This window comes from Leiobunum rupestre, chromosome 9 (assembly GCF_980474605.1).
Source record: "Leiobunum rupestre chromosome 9, qqLeiRupe1.1.hap1, whole genome shotgun sequence".
NCBI lineage: Eukaryota > Metazoa > Arthropoda > Arachnida > Opiliones > Sclerosomatidae > Leiobunum > Leiobunum rupestre.
In genome coordinates, this window is record NC_143392.1 from 33,063,873 (window position 1) to 33,083,226 (window position 19,354).

At 38.4% G+C, this 19,354-nt stretch overlaps 1 protein-coding gene across 2 annotated transcripts in view; it reads left to right on the forward strand.

Moving 5' to 3' along the window:
- LOC149927179 (uncharacterized) overlaps positions 1–12,584 on the forward strand; it is a 236,737-nt gene extending 224,153 nt beyond the window's left edge. For both annotated transcript variants that reach the window (XM_090158820.1, XM_090158821.1), the window contains 4 exons: positions 4,305–4,441; positions 7,166–7,403; positions 8,956–9,081; positions 10,736–12,584. In XM_090158820.1, the coding sequence (XP_090014946.1) occupies positions 4,305–4,441; positions 7,166–7,403; positions 8,956–9,081; positions 10,736–11,589 (1,355 nt within the window). In that variant the 3' untranslated portion in view covers positions 11,590–12,584. The remainder of the gene's footprint in view (positions 1–4,304; positions 4,442–7,165; positions 7,404–8,955; positions 9,082–10,735) is intronic.
- The last annotated feature ends 6,770 nt before the right edge of the window (positions 12,585–19,354 follow it).

Here is a 19,354-nt window from a genome sequence, read left to right on the forward strand (position 1 = left end):
CAAAAAGTTTTAACCGCAAGTTATTATTTAAAAAGATATGATCAATGTAAAATTGCTACTTGCTAGCAATTTTTACAACGGAAAATACGACATATTTCGAGATTTCTGTATGTGTTGGATGAGGTAGGACTGTTGACGAGGACGATTCTTTAAATTACTAGATTTTAATACTTTTTGGATAAAGTAGGACGGATGACGAAAAAGAAAAAGGCTGAAATACAAAACAGTACTAACTTTTAAGGGTTGGGGATTTTTCCGGTATTTCAACGCATTTTAGCCTTTTGTTTAACCATACTATGTCATATTATATGTCGTCTGTATGATGTTGACTTATACAAGGTCGAATGTATTCTAAGTATTGGCGCCTGACGGCGCCGCGCACTCACTTCGCTCGAGCGCTGGGGGCGCGCGGCGCCTCCCCAACCCCATACTAAAAAAAGCTATGGACCATCTATAACGCAACCTAGAGGACAGCACCAAGCCTGACGTATCAAGTATCGTCAACCCGATATTAATCCAACCTAATAATATAAATAACCTAACCCATTATCCCCGCCAAAACCCCTAAAATGCATTGAAATACGGCGAAAATACCTGAAATAAAAAAGAAAGTTAGTATGTTTAGCATTTCCACATTTTCTTTTTCGTCATCAGCGCCACGTTATCCACAACGCACTAAAATCTAGGAATTTAAAGAATCGTCCTAGGGAAAATTCACTGCAAAAGGCCAATGTTTAAAAATGCATATCTTTGTTAATATTCATTTTCGCCAAAATAAAATGAAAATTAAAGTAATCCCCATCTTGCCCTCTATCCAAAAAAATATATAAAAAATCGGGTGGGGGGCAGCTATTCTACACTTAACCCAAAATTGCTGGCAAATAACAATTTTATATTTATCATATCTTTCTAAATAATAAATTGCTGGTTAAAACTTTTCGCATTACTGTAACCCTTGACAAATAATAAATCAAAAAACAATAACAAAACCAAAAAAGCCGTAAACACATTTTCGGTTTGCACACGTTTTAAAAATTTAGTAATATCTTGTCGTACAAAACCCAAAAAAAAACAAAAGTACCTATTGTTAAAAATAGCCCTGATATCATAATATTGTCCGTGTTTAACCAAAAATAATATATAAACCTCGTACTCTAGATTCGAAATCACTGCTTCGAGCTTAGTCGATAGCGTTTACCATGGTTATCCAATTATAGACAGCAACCGATGGACGCTGATTTTTCAGGAGTGAGTAATCTAGTAATCGAATCTAGGGTATGGATTCCTACCTTATCTTTCGACTTTGGTATAAAGCAAATGTTATCTGAGAATCGCTTTCAAAAGTTCGAGGCGGTTTTCAAGTGATTTTCTCGGAAATCCGTGAAAGTATTGGCAGCGTACTACAGGTTGACGTTGTAAATTTTAAAGGAATATTTGAACGCCAAATTCAAAGTAACGAGCCAAGGGCCCAAGGATATGAAATTTTTCATGAGGAAACTTGACACTTCCGCTAAATTAATGATTTTCGCTGAATAGGCCTATTGGCCTTCTTGTTTTGATTTTGTTGCTGCGTCACGGGTGACGTATCGATGACGTTTTACTACGAAAAGTCCTGGACATAAGAGTAAATTCGAAGGCACCCTGTTTTTAAGCATAGACTGGCTGTCGCGGGACCAATTTCGTTCAATATGGAGACTTTTTCAACTATATCGTTCAACCGTGGCGGCATCTGTCTCTAGTGGTGGAAACTATATTGCAATTGAATTTTTGCGCGAATCAGGTCCCGCGTAACCATGGCAACCGAAATTGTAATTGTAATTCTAGCAGTATTATTCCAAATTCAATGGTTATGATAGTTCGCAAATCGCTCATACGGGGGTTAGGGGCGCTGGCGGCAGCCCCTAAGATGGCGGCGAAAATTCAAACCCAAACACCCGGCGTTATTTTTCGTTTCAACTTTTTGGGCCAAAAGCTATTTTTTCAAGACAAAAAAAGATACGTGTTAGTATATTGAACGTCTTGTTAATCTTTTGATACGGAAATAAGGCCATATTTGGAAAAGCTTGGCCGTTCCCCTTTAAATTAGATAATAGTTTTAAGTATGACACACGTCCTATTCTCCTAACGCTAGTGATTCTACAAATGGTCTGATTCACCAATGATCATATTAATTTTACGTGGACTGACAATTATCCGAGAGTTCTTAATACTCATTGGAAAATGCATGTAACAAGCGCTTTCAAAAGTAAAAATAACGCAAATTTTGGAAAATACTGGTTTTTTTTTCGAATTTGAGACATAAACAAACTAACATGTTTGCGGATAATATAATAATATTATTATTCTGTATCTTGTACAAAAAAAAATTAATTTAAGAGATAATTTCATGAACTGCTTTTAAATTTTAGATAAACAAAACATACAATTCAGTAGGGTTTTTTTTATTAAGTTACTAAAAGCATAAGTAACATAATAACAATAAGTATGACCATTAACGAGATTTACAACCAAACTGATTTTCATAATTATTGCGTAAACAAGATGTTTTCTCAGCACAGAGCCCTCTAGTGTCTGAAATACGCGAGACTTCCGCTAAGCCGAAATATCTGGTTTCCGATAGATAGGCGGAATATTAGGCTAAAATGATAAAAATTAAAAATGTTTTTCTTGGCGCGACGAGCTCATGTTTTTTATAACGCGTGATTCGCACGCGGGCTTCAAAACAAAGCCAAAGCCCCTCCCGACTCCAGAACGTGCTCTCCGATATTAGGCTTCAATTTGTATCAAAAAGTAGTCATCCAAAACGACAATTCGCGAGTCCAAGTCACAGCTTGAAGAGAGTATCAGTGCTGAAAAAACGTTCGGTTAGAAAATTAGCTTTAAAGCAATAGGAAGTGTCATACTTATTGTTATTATGTTACTTATGCTAAAAGTTATAGTCTTAGTCTTACATTCTTACAGCGTTTCGAAAAATAGTGCTCTTTATTCCCGAACATGAAAATATCTTGCTCGAAATCTCAGAGCGATCGAGAACAATAAATTGAGAGAACCTGGAACTTATTACCTGCCTACTCGCTTTAGTCCCATTCGACCGAAATCCCATTCGACCGAAGGCGGTTTTTGAGGTGTCCCATTCGACCGAATTCCGCCGAAACGTGCGGTTTTTATGTGTCCCATTCGACCGAACGCTGCTATATAAATTGGCTTTTGCTATGTCAAAGAAATACGCTGAAATGAACTTAAGGTATGCAACCGCAATCAAAAACTACTACAAAGACCGCGAGAATCCTTTGAAATCTCAAAATGAAGTATCACTCTCCCTACTAGATGCAGTAGCTATGAATTTAGCGATGCCATTTTAATATCTTTGTACTATGCATTTATTTGAAAATAAAATGGAATGAGCATGAATTATATTTTTATCTTCACCTAGTCAAGAAAAGTAACTGAACCAAAACTGAAATAGTAAACTTAACCAACTCTAACCTAACCTAACTTAACCTAACCTAACCTAACCTAACCTAACCTAACCTAACCTAAACATGGATCTTCGATAGTACATACCTTATAAATAAAATACCAAATCACCCCGCCAATTGGGCTACATTTTAAAATTCTTTCGGTCGAATGGGATTTCGGTCGAATGGGAATAAACGGCCTACTTTATTCCTATATTTCGCTCCTCCGCGTCAAAACTTTTCTTCGATGTTTGGCTTTGTCATAATTCCTAATCAATTCCAAATTTTTTATTTTTCCTTGTTTTAATTCCTATTTAATATTTTTTGTTCGATTTATTTGTTTTAATTATTTGTCTGTATTTTTTACATTTTCTGTTTGTGTTGTCCGGTGACCACTAATTATAGGCTTTGCCTCTGTGGTCGCCTGCCTGTCGAAATAAATATTATTTTTGTTATTATTATTAAGCACGCAAAAAGTTGATCAGGGCGATTTCAAACGAGGGGTCCGACATTCGTACAAATCCCGTACACTCTAGAGAAAAATTATTTTAGAAATCTAAAAACCTACTTGAAAATCCAGAAATCGCTCCGAAAATTAGTTCCAAAATCTCGAATTCAACCTATATAACCAGAAATCAACACAAAAATCGAACTCTGAAATCCCAAATTAGTTTCTGATTTCTGAAATACCTTTGGGATTCAAAATCCCGTTCGCAAAATTTGCCAATATCGGACTCCTCGATGTCGAACGCTCAAATGAAAAACGCTATTTTTCCTAGGAAAAAAAAAAGGATAAATTTACCATCTTTGTTAATTTTTGTAATTTTCTTGTTTCTCATTCCACAGAATGTAAATTCCATCGAGGTGGTTTTGCGGGTGTAATTAGTAATAATGATATTGATAAGGGTGTTATGAATTATTCTATAAAATGGAACACAGCCCTCGACTGTACCTGGGTCATACAAGTGGAGGATGGCTACAAAGTGAGTTCATTTTATTATTTTTAGACCTTGAAGGGGACAATGTCAATTTGCTAGTTTCAATAACATTACCGCTATCTATTGGTTTTAAAAAAATGATCTGAAAGAGGCTGCGCGTTCTAAAAATAGGTGTTTCTATAAAACAAAACAATAAAAATTAGAAGTATAAAATGTTTTATCCGCGTCACAGGCGCCAGTTATTTAAGTGCTTTACTTTCACGCGCGTTTTGCACGCGGGTTTCAGATTGCGAAGGGTCTCGCGACTGCCGCGCGTGCTCTCTACCTTCAAGAGCTACAGCTAAGTGACGTAGACAAAACATTGTCACATGACCACCCGTATTTTATAGAAACACCTATTATCATCGCGCAAAATTACCATCTTGGCCAATTGCGTTAAAATAAAAGCGCGTGTTAAAATTATTGAAGTTGGCTGTACTTGTGGTATTTTAAAATAGCTTTAAATTATTGAAACTGGCGAATTGGGTTATTATGTTTATATTTTCCATATACCAAATTCTTTCATCTCAATAAGAAAGTCCAACACTTGGTTGATAAAAATTTATTAGATATTCAACCAACTGTAAAATTTTATCATAGCAGACGCACTTTGGTTATAACACCAGCGCCATCTCCAGGTTTGTAAGTTTCGCTTGTTCCGGGATTTCGGAGTAGGGTAAGAAGAGTAGCCCTATGACGTCATTTTACTCCGATTCTGAGGTGGCGAATAGTTCGAGTCGGAGTAAAAACCTTTTATCAAATCCATAGGGCAGACTAGGCACATTTCCTAGGGCCTACGAAACTTTTAGGATAAATTAGGACCTACGATTCCATATAATAGGGTCTACAAAGGTCCGAAAAACGTTAAATTAGATTTTTGCCTAAGTAATATTCCAGGGAAAGGTTTTGAAAAATGTATACGAAAAATATAAATTTTAGAGGCGATTTATAGGAAAATATAGGAAAAAATAGGCAAATTATAGGAAAATATAGGAAAAAAATTGCGAATTTTAGGAAAATATAGGAAAAAAATTGCGAATTATAGGAAAATATAGGAAACTAAATAGGTGAATTTTAGAAAACTATAGGACACTAAATAGGAAAATATATGATAAAATAATAATGCAATACTTTGACTCGAATCACCTAGAATATTGATAATTTTTTGTACACTGCTTTCTTGCATTATTGGATCACTTAGCGGATTTACAAAGCTCGTACATTTCAAGATTTTGTTCGAAAGTTTTCACTAAATGTTCTATGACCCGTACAAAAAAGTTCTTTCATTTTCAAAAGACCGTGATTTATAGGAAAATAAAGGAATTTATAGGAAAATGAAGGGATTTATAGGAAAATGAAGGGATTTATAGGAAAATGAAGGAATTTATAGGAAAATAATGGAATTTATAGGAAAATAATGGAATTTATAGGAAAATAAAGGAATTTATAGGAAAATTAAGGGATTTATAGGAAAATGAAGAGATTTATAGGAAAATGAAGGAATTTATAGGAAAATGAAGGAATTTATAGGAAAATAATGGAATTTATAGGAAAATAATGGAATTTATAGGAAAATAATGGAATTTATAGGAAAATAATGGAATTTATAGGAAAATAAAGGAATTTATAGGAAAATGAAGGGATTTATAGGAGAATGAAGGGATTTATAGGAAAATGAAGGAATTTATAGGAAAATAATGGAATTTATAGGAAAATAAAGGAATTTATAGGAAAATGAAGGGATTTATAGGAAAATGAAGGGATTTATAGGAAAATGAAGGAATTTATAGGAAAATAATGGAATTTATAGGAAAATAAAGGAATTTATAGAAAAATAAAGGAAATTATAGGAAATATAGGACGTCTGCTCACCCCTGGAGGTGGTAAAAAGTGACATACACCTATTGTTTCAGAACAAGCGAATAGTATCCACCTTCTAGATTCGTTGCAGAACCACAATTTAGCAGACGATATTTGCTAATTTATAGTTTAACAATACATCTAGGGATAACGCCATATTTGCGGCAGTCACGGGCTAATCTTCGTGACAGGCAGTAGGACCATTAAGAGAGTTTCAATATCCGCACTGCCATCTATCGGTTTTAAAAATTACTTTTAGGATGGTACTTATCACAAAAAAGGGAAACCTAAACTGAAGTCATAGTTCACCGAGGTCACGCTTAGGTGTGACCTCAAAGTACCATCTTTGTCTGCTTTTTCGCTTAACCGCGCATGCGTTAGATAATATTGATCTCGCTTATAAAGTACTTAAAAGAAGATTGGAAAAGTAAAATTAAACCCAAGCATTTAAAAAGATTTGAATATTTAATAACTCTTTCGTGGTTTCAAATCATAAATGTTAAATTCATTTTCTTGATAGGCATTATTTTAGCATAAAATTTGATAAATTTCTATTTCATTTAATCCGTTAAATTCCACGAAAAGGACGGTATGTTTACGTTACTTTCTTTCCCGATGTGAATTTCAGAATTTCACTCGGAGTAAGGGCGATGTCCGGAGAATCTAGGCCGTGTGTCCCCTAGTTTCGTACCGTACTCACTGACCCGCGGCAGATGGTCAGTTAATTAAGTCCGGCGAACGGCCCAAAACATCGCGACACATTCGCTGATATTATTTTCTAATTTTGGTGGAAACGCGAACGTTATCCGTGTTTGTTTCTGGTGGCGTAAAGGGAATAAATGTTTTCGATGGTTTGTTTTTTCGTCGCAGATTTATTTACATTTCCCGGAGTACAGACTGGGAGTTCCGAATAACTGCGAGGTGAACTACATCGACATTTACGAAGGGGCGCTCATGTTGGAGAACCAACTGGCCAAATTCTGCGGGACGGGTACCGAGCCCCAAAAGTCGAAAGGAAACATTTTGCACGTACATTATTTCGTCATGCCACAAGACGACCCCCTCAAAAGTCGATTCGAGCTGGTGTACACGGCGCTTCGAGAATCTCGTAAGTTCGCGTCCATCGCCTTCCCCTTTCGTTTCCGGAACTTGAGAAGCGCGCTTTTAATTAAAATTAGAGAAAAGCTTTGTCAAGGATGACGGCTGATGCTCTAATTTAAATCATCGTTAGCCGTTATCAAAAGTAACATAAGACCAAAAAGTGCGTCAGAACGGTATAGTAGTTAATGAGAGTTTGTAAAAAAGGGAAACGAAGGGGAGTCGGTCGAGGGGCAGGTCACTTCCATTTAGGGTGGGTAAAATGATTAAATCAGGGTAATCAAGATTAAAAAATCTAATCAAGATTAGAAAATCAAATCACGATTTAAACGAGATTTAATCATTCTAATCATGATCTTATCTTTTTAATCAGGATTTAATCATTTAAACGAGATTTAATCATTCTAATCATGACCTAATCTTTTTAATTAGATTTAATCAATTTAATTAGTTTAAATCATTTTAATCACGATTTAATCAATAAAATCGGTCGAATACATAATTTATCATTAAAATCCAAACTAAAGTACGATTTAATCATACTAATCACGATATAATTTTTTTAATCAGGATTTAATCATTTTAAACAGATTTAATCATTTTAATCAGATTTAATCAATTAATCATTATTAAATCAGATTTAAACATTCTAATCATGATTAAACGTGATTTAATCAACTTAATCGTGATTAAATTGAATTTAATCAAAATAATCACGATTAAATCGGATTTAATCTTTTGAGGGGTGCGTCGTTAATCAATTAAGTGACCTGCCCCTCGGGGTCGGTAAATGCGTCATCAAAATCGAGGTACTACAGCGCCGCCGAGTGAGGCGTTTTAGAACGTATGTCAACGGGTGAGTAAATCGAAGAGAGATAATCGCGTCAGACTAAAGACTAAATATAAAGTTGCTAGTACTATTCCAACTAGTAGGCTATGTAGTCTATAGTGTGACTAAGTTTCACTAGAAATTTTAATAGGCGCGAAGGTACAGCTGACACACTTTTGGGTCTTACGCTACTTTTGGTATTATCGTTTCTAGTCTTACGGATGGCTTTAAAAAGCGCTAAAGAGTTGGACTGCTGGAGCTTGTCGAGTTTGACACGTTCAAGACGTCTTAACGTAACTTAATTAAATCTTTCGCTCCGGAGACAGTGTTTTCTCTTAATTTTGTCGGAAAGCGTCGGTTTCCGGAAGATGGCGTTGTACGCTATGCTTATTTTTAATTAGCGCGAGATTAAGGTGGCTCTTCAAAAACTTTTAATGACGGTGGTTTCTCTGGTAGAAGTCACGAAGGCACTAGCGAATCTTCGCGGACATCTTTACACAGGGATCCATTTGCCTACTACTAGCTTAATGAACATCTCAGGTTTATTGAAATTTGTAAGACGAGAGTTAATTTCCTCTAATGGTTCGAAATGTCGTTGGGGTCGTTTTCGGATAATAATTTTCCATCTGGAACTGGAAAAATGTTTCAAATGCAATCCGAGGTCGCCTTTTTTCCCCAGGTAGCGATTTCGAGACTGATCCGTAATGTCTTTGTCTTTTGCGTATTCTCGTAGCGGAATGTAACACGGCGACGGAATTCAATTGCGAGGATGGTACCTGTATCGAGAAGAGTTTACGATGCAACGACCAGTTCAACTGCAAGTACAGGTACGACGAAGACGCTGCTATCTGTACCTCAGGTCGGTACTTTTCGTCGAGTCCTAAAGATGCTTCGATAAAACCTATACAGCAATGCGCTAAGACGTATTAATACGCGGAACCTGGACTACACTTTTGATATGGACGTTGGTAGCTTGAGTTTAAAGCGATGCCAGAAATAATGGCTGGTTTCTAAAAGGGGAGAAACGGCGCGATTTCGGGCGTAGACGCAAAAAATTGTGTTAGGCCTAACGGTTATTTTTGCGTCGACGCCAATCATTATTGATTTTCTAAGAAATTAAAATCAGTAGAGGTGTGCAAATACCATTTTTTGAGGATCGAATCGAATATCAAATATTTTTTTCGAGGCACGTCAAATACCAAATCGAATATTTAAAACGTCAAATAATTTGGGGGAATATTTTTAGGTCAAAAATCCAAGCCAGCTAACTGATCAAATACCAAACAGAATTTAGAATATCAAATAATTCAACGTATTTGGTTTTCAAATAACCCAATAATTTGTATATATTTATATAAAAAAATAAAAAAATATTGAATTTTACTTGCAAATAACAAAATAATAAAATAATTTCATTTGGGTCTTTGGCTAAAAATATGGGCTTCTTAACCGAGACCTATAATAATATAGTACATTTTAGTATCTTTTGTAAAAATGTAATTAATTAATTTAATAAATCTTGATAAATCCAAAATGTTACACAAAATTAACTTTTTTAACCACAAAATTATTTAAACCTTTCTCCCGGTTTTGTTTTAGACTTGGTTTTAGTTTTAATTTTTTATTCTAGAAAATTCCAAAACAGAAAACCGTGCACGCCAATAATCTAGCCAATAGGCGCTAAAATAAACAATTAAACAGATTTTGCCTTTCCCTAAAAAGTTTTATGGTCGCTTGATGACTTAGGCCTGAGGGTAATAGCCTAAATGATTATCTTTATATGGTTTTTTCCACCTAGGAGCAACAAACACAGCACCCCACACAAGGAGAACGCAACCCGTCAAAAGTCGTGCATTTTCTCTCGTACAGTTTTCATTGGTTAGACGCTTTAGCGCCTGCTGCCGTCGGAAGGGGAAAATCCGGAAATCCCCCCCCCCCCCCGCCCGTAAAACGTTCAGCGTAAACGCTCGTCCAATGAAAGCGTGTTTAAAGGCTAGTCGCGTTCTCCTTGCATTTGTTGCTCCTAGTTGCTACTATGGCCTAAAGAGGTGTCAGAAATAAGGACTACTTCGGAATTTCCATGGCGCACTCCTTATGATGGCCTTGAAAATCAACCAATTAGAAATAGACCCGCGGTTACTCGACCAGTTTGCAAACTATTTGAAAATACCAAATACTTTTAGAATATTCGACTATTTGATCAGGAAAAACGAATATTCGTGAACGTTTCCAAGTGCTATTCGATTTGGTATTCGATCGAATTATTTCGTCTCGCCAAATATTTTGCACACCCCTAAAAATCAGATTTAAAGAAAAAATTGCGATTATAAAATTAATGTCGAACCTAGTTGACTTGGATTCGCTTGATTGTAGTTGACTAGGCACGCGATCATGGCTACTAAGGGTTTACGCTAAGAGTTATAGGGTTTATCGAAGCGAGTTCGGGATGGTCATCCATTAATATACTAACGCGTTGGGTTGTTGTTGCTTTCTCTTTTTGGTGGCGCGAGCAGCCTCGAAGGCGGGCGTCGTGTTGACGTCGGAGCACATGATTATCATTCTGATCGTCTTCTTCGCCTTGGTGTTCGGGATGTGCGCCTCCATCACGATCTCCTGCTACTCGAAGATCAAAGAGCGGCGCGACCGCGAGCGAGAGATGAAGAACCGGCGCTCGAAAGAAGCCTCGGTGGACATCGGCCTTGACCGCAGCGTGACCAGTCTGGACCGTGGTCTGGAAGCCGCTTTGGCGGCGCAGGCGGCCGAGATCTGCGCCCGTCGCAAGATTCCGCCTCCGGGTAGCGCGGGCTCTTCGACGCGCCACGGACACTTTATGTCGGACGACGACGACGAAGACGGCGGGTGCTACGTTCCGGACATGGACATGGCCGTCTTCCGGAAACACCCGAACGGCGGGCCTCCGTCGATGAACCGAATGCAGCCCATGGTGAATACCATTTCGGACGCCAAGTCCTCGACGACCCCCTCGTACCATTACTTCTACGACCGTAGGGATAGCCAAGATAGCGGTAGCCAATCCCCGCCCCTCCCGCCTCCCCCGCCCCCTCCGCCGCAGCACCTGAGGAGCCGCCTCAAGGAGGAGGAAGGGGTAACGTTGTGTCCGCACGGGAACCCCTTGATTCCTCACCCGCCGGACTCTTTGCCGGAGGAGGAGGAGGAGGAAGAAGAAGACGTAGTGCCTTCGTTGCCTCAAAGGTTTAGGGCCGAGGCCGTCATCGAGATGAATCCTTCGAACGCGGGTTCGTCGCAGGGTGGCGCCACCGGCTCGGCGGCGCAGTCCAATCCGGGTTCGCGCGCGCGCAGTTTCGAATCGACGCGATCGGCGCCTGACGTCATTGTGCATCGCTGAGAACGGGCGTCGCGTTTCAGAGCCAAAGCTATCTTACGGAACTGAAATGTTCGTATCGCAAAAACCACACTCGTCACGATAATATACATACATATATATATTATAAATATTCAGAAATTACGAACGCGTTACAAAAACACCACTGTAAAGAAAGCGCTGAACATCTAATTTAACAAAAATCGAGTCTTCTCTGAGTTCCGGTTCCGGTTCGGGTACGGCTCGAGTTCCCCCTCAACAACATCGGTTTTATTTTATTTTCGTTCGTGGAAAATGGCGCGGGACTCGGCGCGAGTTTTACCTCCGAAAGAATCCAGTTCTCTATTTCTCTCTCTTTTTTATTATTTCTTTTATTTATTACAATTTTATTTTCATTTTAGTCTTTATACTCGGCCCCCCGACCGATTTCATCTACGTCTTTTCGTTTACTTTTTAGACAAAGTTTTTACGCGTGGCATATCAATGTTTAGGCCCGGTGTTCCATCGTAATAACAATATATATAACTACTTATAAATTTCAACAATAACTACACGAAAAAACCTTCACGAATTTCTATAGGTTCGCCAATAGTTTTGTTTTATATATATATATATACATAAATATATATATATATAAATCAGTCATAAATAAACACGCGTAAAAAGCGCTGTTCGTCCTTCAGGTGAACTTCACGAGTTTATATGGAAAAAAAAGATTATACCATCAATCAATAATAATAAATTAAAAAATAGCAAAAAAAAACATAAACAATAACGTTATACCATCAAATTAAAACAATAAAATTTATCATAAAACAAATTTCAACCAGAAAAGACAAGAAAATATCTGCGTTTCTACCGTTTAGATTTTACAATCAAACCTGTATCTCTGTTTTCACTTTTGAATCTTCCAAAATTTAGGCCTCGTTCATCAGAAACTTCGCTAATTATTAAAGAACAAAATTATTACAAACGAAAAAAAAAATACCTTCACTGTACCTAAATAACGTTACGATGATTGAACAAAAAAAACGACTTTCAATCAAATACAAATACGTACACTTCTTTTTAACCGTTCGGGGGTAAAAAAAATTTTATTTAAAAAATTAAATAAAAAATAAGACAAAAATATACATATGAATTTGCTCAAAGTAATTAAGGCAAAAATTTAATAAAAAAATGAGTTTCGAATGGTGGGGAAAATAATATATAGACTTGTTACTATTGCAAGGTTGAATGAAATTACTATAAAATGGTGCGTCTATGATAGAATTCCGCGGTTTACGCGAAAGATATACATATAAGTCCATTATTTAAAGAAACAAATAATTAGATTTGGCGGGTGAAGACGCGGGGGTTTATAGAATGGTAATATATAAATTGTTTTTATCATTTTTATTATGGTTAACATAATAATGTATTTATCATGGTGGAATTTTTTTTCGAGAGAAATCAAATAGTAGCTTTCCCTCCACACAAAAATAAAAATAAATATTTAAATGAAAAAAAATATTAAATAATTTTTCAGTTTCATTGTTTTAATTTACAGTTTATAATAAAAAATGGTAAAACAAAAAATATATAGTATTATTCCATGTAGAAAAGAAAGTTGTTGCAAAAATGATGCTCTTAAAACCATTAAAAAAATTGCCAATTTCGCGTTGCGTAACATATGCGATGGAAGATATTAGCGAGTGTTAAAATTGTTGAAATAAAATTAAAAACACGTAATTTTAAAGTGAAATCTATATTTCACGAGGCGTATAAAACTATTGAACCGCGCGGCTGATCGAATATCTGATTCTAAAGTTGACTCATACGTCGTTAGCGAATTTGGCCCGCTCCTGGTGATACCTTAGCACATGCGCAGAGTTAATAACGAATTTCTTAAATTAATTTAAAGGCCTAGGTTTTCTTCTGCCTGTTTTCCTTTAATTTTACTTCCCGCCGCGCAAATATCCTGGTGGTAGTCCAAGGTGTTATGCGGTTGGCCTACCACCAGGATTATTTGCGCGGCGGGAAGTAAACTTAAAGGAAAACAGGCAGAAGAAAACCTAGGCCTTTAAGGAAAAGGTTTAATAAACAGAGAAAAGTGTCGTGGCCAGGGCGATTTAGAGCCTCTCGAAACATTTCCTAAAATTCCCGAAAAGGTCCTGGTAAATTTTTCCAATGTTTAAAAATGCACTACTTTCACTAGGGCTTATGGTCTAAGCCGCCCCTAGCTTTAAACCCTGGCGACGCCACTGAATTAGAGAAATACGAGCCATGTTCTACAGACGCCATCCTCTGTCTCCGCCTTATTAATTCAACAATTGCGAATGTTAATTAGCTATAGTCACTTTATAAATAATGACTGTCAATAATTAACATAAAAAGGCAAAAACAAATAATCTATAGGTGAAAACATAAGGTCCCCATAAGCAAAGGTCTACCATATGGGCCCATGTTAACGGCGTTGTAGATAAGAAAATGAACGTACGACGATAGGGTAGTAGCGCCATCTTCGTTTTCAAAATTTCAACCTCTAAAATATTCTCTTAGTTGGTAGAGCAGACACGCTCGGGTTGATAAATGCCACACAAAATGCGTCTAAATCTCAAATTTGGAAAATAAATACCTCCAGAAACAAGTTCTCTTATTTCTAAAAGCCCTTTTTAGGTTCCGATGAATCATTTTGCAACGATGAGTGTTAATTTTAAGTTTGAAAGCGATAAAATTGTGAATAAGCCTTGGCCACGGTGCTAGGGCTCGCGGCGTAGATTTCTCCCGCGTGGTTCTAAGTTTAAAAACGTTCACGCACGGCTTGTGCTCATTCATAATGAATTTCGCGAAATGTATTTCAGAAATGCGTAGTTGAGGACGTAGCCACTAGGAGGTGCAGATTTTGAATACCTACCTCTTAATAACGGGTATGTGATCGTCAAAAATTTGACCTAGACCTTTGCTTATGGGGACCTTATGATCGGCTTATGGTGAAAACTATTCGCCAGACTGGAACCGTTTGAGGAGTCCTAGCACAAACTATTCGCTGAAAACCAATTATCGAACCTTTCTAACGCAAATTATTTGCTAGCGTGAACCAGTTTTCGGACCTTTCGGAACTTTTCAAGCAGTACCTGAGAGCAGGTACCATCAAGAACCCAAGGCTGAGCTGTGTGAGCTCTGTTAAAGGGAATATAATCTAGAAAGCAATGTTTATGTAAGACCCCTTCAATTTTTAAATTTACCATGTACAGTGGCGCCAAACATTTCTAAAGCCAACGTCAAGAGCAGCCAGATCTGCAAACGTTGGTGTTCCACACCAAATATACCTGAGGTTATATTCCCTTTAAATTAGTCTGCAATAGTTTTTTAGACTAATCAATACGTGCTTTTAAGACACAACAAGTTCTGAACTGTCCAGGCCGTTTCAGTGACGTCTTAGCTCAGTCCGAATCAGGGGGGCGATTCTGTAAAAAATCGAATTCGATCTCGATACCCTATACCATGTCGAAATCGACTTCGACAATTTGCATTGATTTATGCTTATTCGGAATCTTTACCGAATACCATTCGTCGAGATCTCGAAATCTAGTTTTCGATCGAAAATTGGATTTCGAATATTTACAGAATAGGCCCCCAGTTCTTTGAAAGCTTCCGGACTGGCGAATAGTTTTCATTTTATTTATAAGCGTATTATAAATCGATTCGACCTAGCAAGTTGAGCCAAATCCACGCATCGTTACTTGCCAAAGGTCCTACAAACCTTTGATACCTAAAAATCAAGCTAATTACGTAGTACACATGATGATGCAAACGAACTCGGCGCTGTGTCCAACTTCCAGGTAAGGACGGCTAGGAATCTCCTTCACCAGCAAATTTTTGGTTGGGACCAAGGCCTCACTAAAATTAAATTGCTTTTATAATGAAAACTGCCGTTTAATTTGACAAAATAATGACAAATTATTGAATTAGAACACAAAATTGACCATTATAGACACACTCTTCGCTTCTGAAGGAATGAATGTATTCATGTCAACTATTAATATCTAACTGCATTAGGTAGTCTAGCCTCAGTCGCTAGGATGGGAGGGGCTTAGCCGCCGCTCTAAAATTGTATTGAAGGGCAACTCTTTGAAACTTGACTAAAATAGGTAAGAATATGAATACTAAATTGCTTTATTTAAGATTATGAAGTAATTTTGTTAAAGTACAGGAATCACGAGTTATTTTCTTCGCCGGAAACGTTTTGTGGATCGAGTCAACGTGGTAAAATGTTAATGATATAGTTCGATAATCGTGGTTGAAATGAATACATTCATGCCGAAGATAGTTTTATAAGTTTTAAGTTGATTTCAAGATTAATAAAATCATTTTTCTCTAGAGTGTACGGGATTTGTAGGAATGTCAGACCCCTTGTATTTACCGCCATACACTTAACCTGGTACTCATTCTGCCAACAAAAAGGGTGAAACTACTAGCTTTCTTCGGCAACTGAAATAGTAAACGAGATTTGTGGGGCCTTTAGTCAGAAAAATAAGCAAACATGTTAGTCTAAGCAGACCAATAAAACCAAATTGGCCCACCCCTCCTAATATTTAATTTCTAGCGGAAACCTTCTTTTTAAAATCTCACCTAGGCCAAAACGACGTAACAGATGACACTATGACGTAAGGGAAGTGAGTCTTCGCAAGACAGCGGGAGGAATATTTTCACTCTCTGACTTTCGAACTTGATTTTTATTTCCCATTTCCTTGACAACTGCTTTACGACATTTGGTTTGAACCATAGAAATTTGAAATAGTAAATCTCCACAATTCTACTAGAGACTGATACGGAAGTGAAAGCTAGCAGATAACGCGTATTTTCTGGATGCGCTACGTTAAAGCTACGTTCCACCAAAAGCCAAAAAATGACACGTGACTTCAACTCCACGTTACTCTAGAGTTATCAACATTCTTAGGCCTAATCTACCGCGTTCTTTTTTTTTTCAAATACTAATTTTGAACACCAATAGATGGCACTATTACGTAGCGCATCCAGAAAATATTTTCCAAATACTAATTTTGAACACCAATAGATGGAACTATTACGTAGCGCATCCAGAAAATATTTTCCAAATACTAATTTTGGTCACTGATAGATGGCCCTATAGGGGCATCACTTTGGTTTTTCAGTGAGCACGAAAAGAGAGGGACATCATTTTCGTTTTTCAGTGAGCACGAAAAGAGAGGGGCATCACTTTCGTTTTTCAGTGAGCACGAAAAGAGAGGGGCATCACTTTCGTTTTTCAGTGAGCACGAAAAGAGAGGGGCATCACTTTCGTTTTTCAGTGAGCACGAAAAGAGAGGGGCATCACTTTCGTTTTTCAGTGAGCACGAAAAGAGAGGGGCGTCACTTTCGTTTTTCAGTGAGGACGAAAAGAGAGGGGCATCACTTTCGTTTTTCAGTGAGCACGAAAAGAGAGGGGCGTCACTTTCGTTTTTCAGTGAGCACGAAAAGAGAGGGGCATCACTTTCGTTTTTCAGTGAGCACGAAAAGAGAGGGGCGTCACTTTCGTTTTTCAGTGAGCACGAAAAGAGAGGGGCGTCACTTTCGTTTTTCAGTGAGGACGAAAAGAGAGGGGCATCACTTTCGTTTTTCAGTGAGCACGAAAAGAGAGGGGCGTCACTTTCGTTTTTCAGTGAGGACGAAAAGAGAGGGGCATCACTTTCGTTTTTCAGTGAGCACGAAAAGAGAGGGGCATCACTTTCGTTTTTCAGTGAGCACGAAAAGAGAGGGGCGTCACTTTCGTTTTTCAGTGAGGACGAAAAGAGAGGGGCATCACTTTCGTTTTTCAGTGAGCACGAAAAGAGAGGGGCGTCACTTTCGTTTTTCAGTGAGGACGAAAAGAGAGGGGCATCACTTTCGTTTTTCAGTGAGCACGAAAAGAGAGGGGCATCACTTTCGTTTTTCAGTGAGCACGAAAAGAGAGGGGCGTCACTTTCGTTTTTCAGTGAGGACGAAAAGAGAGGGGCATCACTTTCGTTTTTCAGTGAGCACGAAAAGAGAGGGGCATCACTTTCGTTTTTCAGTGAGCACGAAAAGAGAGGGGCGTCACTTTCGTTTTTCAGTGAGGACGAAAAGAGAGGGGCATCACTTTCGTTTTTCAGTGAGCACGAAAAGAGAGGGGCGTCACTTTCGTTTTTCAGTGAGCACGAAAAGAGAGGGGCATCACTTTCGTTTTTCAGTGAGCACGAAAAGAGAGGGGCGTCACTTTCGTTTTTCAGTGAGCACGAAAAGAGAGGGGCATCACTTTCGTTTTTCAGTGAGCACGAAAAGAGAGGGGCGTCACTTTCGTTTTTCAGTGAGCACGAAAAGAGAGGGGCGTCACTTTCGTTTTTCAGTGAGGACGAAAAGAGAGGGGCATCACTTTCGTTTTTCAGTGAGCACGAAAAGAGAGGGGCGTCACTTTCGTTTTTCAGTGAGGACGAAAAGAGAGGGGCATCACTTTCGTTTTTCAGTGAGCACGAAAAGAGAGGGGCGTCACTTTCGTTTTTCAGTGAGCACGAAAAGAGAGGGGCATCACTTTCGTTTTTCAGTGAGCACGAAAAGAGAGGGGCGTCACTTTCGTTTTTCAGTGAGCACGAAAAGAGAGGGGCATCACTTTCGTTTTTCAGTGAGCACGAAAAGAGAGGGGCGTCACTTTCGTTTTTCAGTGAGGACGAAAAGAGAGGGGCATCACTTTCGTTTTTCAGTGAGGACGAAAAGAGAGGGGCATCACTTTCGTTTTTCAGTGAGCACGAAAAGAGAGGGGCGTCACTTTCGTTTTTCAGTGAGGACGAAAAGAGAGGGGCATCACTTTCGTTTTTCAGTGAGCACGAAAAGAGAGGGGCATCACTTTCGTTTTTCAGTGAGCACGAAAAGAGAGGGGCGTCACTTTCGTTTTTCAGTGAGGACGAAAAGAGAGGGGCATCACTTTCGTTTTTCAGTGAGCACGAAAAGAGAGGGGCATCACTTTCGTTTTTCAGTGAGCACGAAAAGAGAGGGGCGTCACTTTCGTTTTTCAGTGAGGACGAAAAGAGAGGGGCATCACTTTCGTTTTTCAGTGAGCACGAAAAGAGAGGGGCGTCACTTTCGTTTTTCAGTGAGGACGAAAAGAGAGGGGCATCACTTTCGTTTTTCAGTGAGCACGAAAAGAGAGGGGCGTCACTTTCGTTTTTCAGTGAGGACGAAAAGAGAGGGGCATCACTTTCGTTTTTCAGTGAGCACGAAAAGAGAGGGGCATCACTTTCGTTTTTCAGTGAGCACGAAAAGAGAGGGGCGTCACTTTCGTTTTTCAGTGAGGACGAAAAGAGAGGGGCATCACTTTCGTTTTTCAGTGAGCACGAAAAGAGAGCAGCGCCACTTTCGTTTTTCAGTGAGCACGAAAAGAGAGGGGCGTCACTTTCGTTTTTCAGTGAGCACAAAAAGAGAGGGGCGCTGCTCGGTCACGCCACTAGCGGTGAACGTTTCTCCGTAGATGGATTGAGTTCGAATGAGTTCAGTAAGTATAATTTCTTTACGGTTATAATTAGCATAATTAGTACTGACGAGGAGACGACCCGAGGTAGTTATCACCGATTTGGTTCAAAGTTGGGGGATTGTTAGACCTAGATGTAACATGAAACCCGTTAAAGGGAAAAGTTACGCTGGGCTTCCGATTTGCCATGGCAACCAAAAATGTTTTTGACAACATAAAATAAGAAAAAGTCTATGTAAAATAACATGCGAAAATGACAAATTCTAAGGGTCCCCCCTGTGCAAAACTTCAATAAATCAAAAAATAATA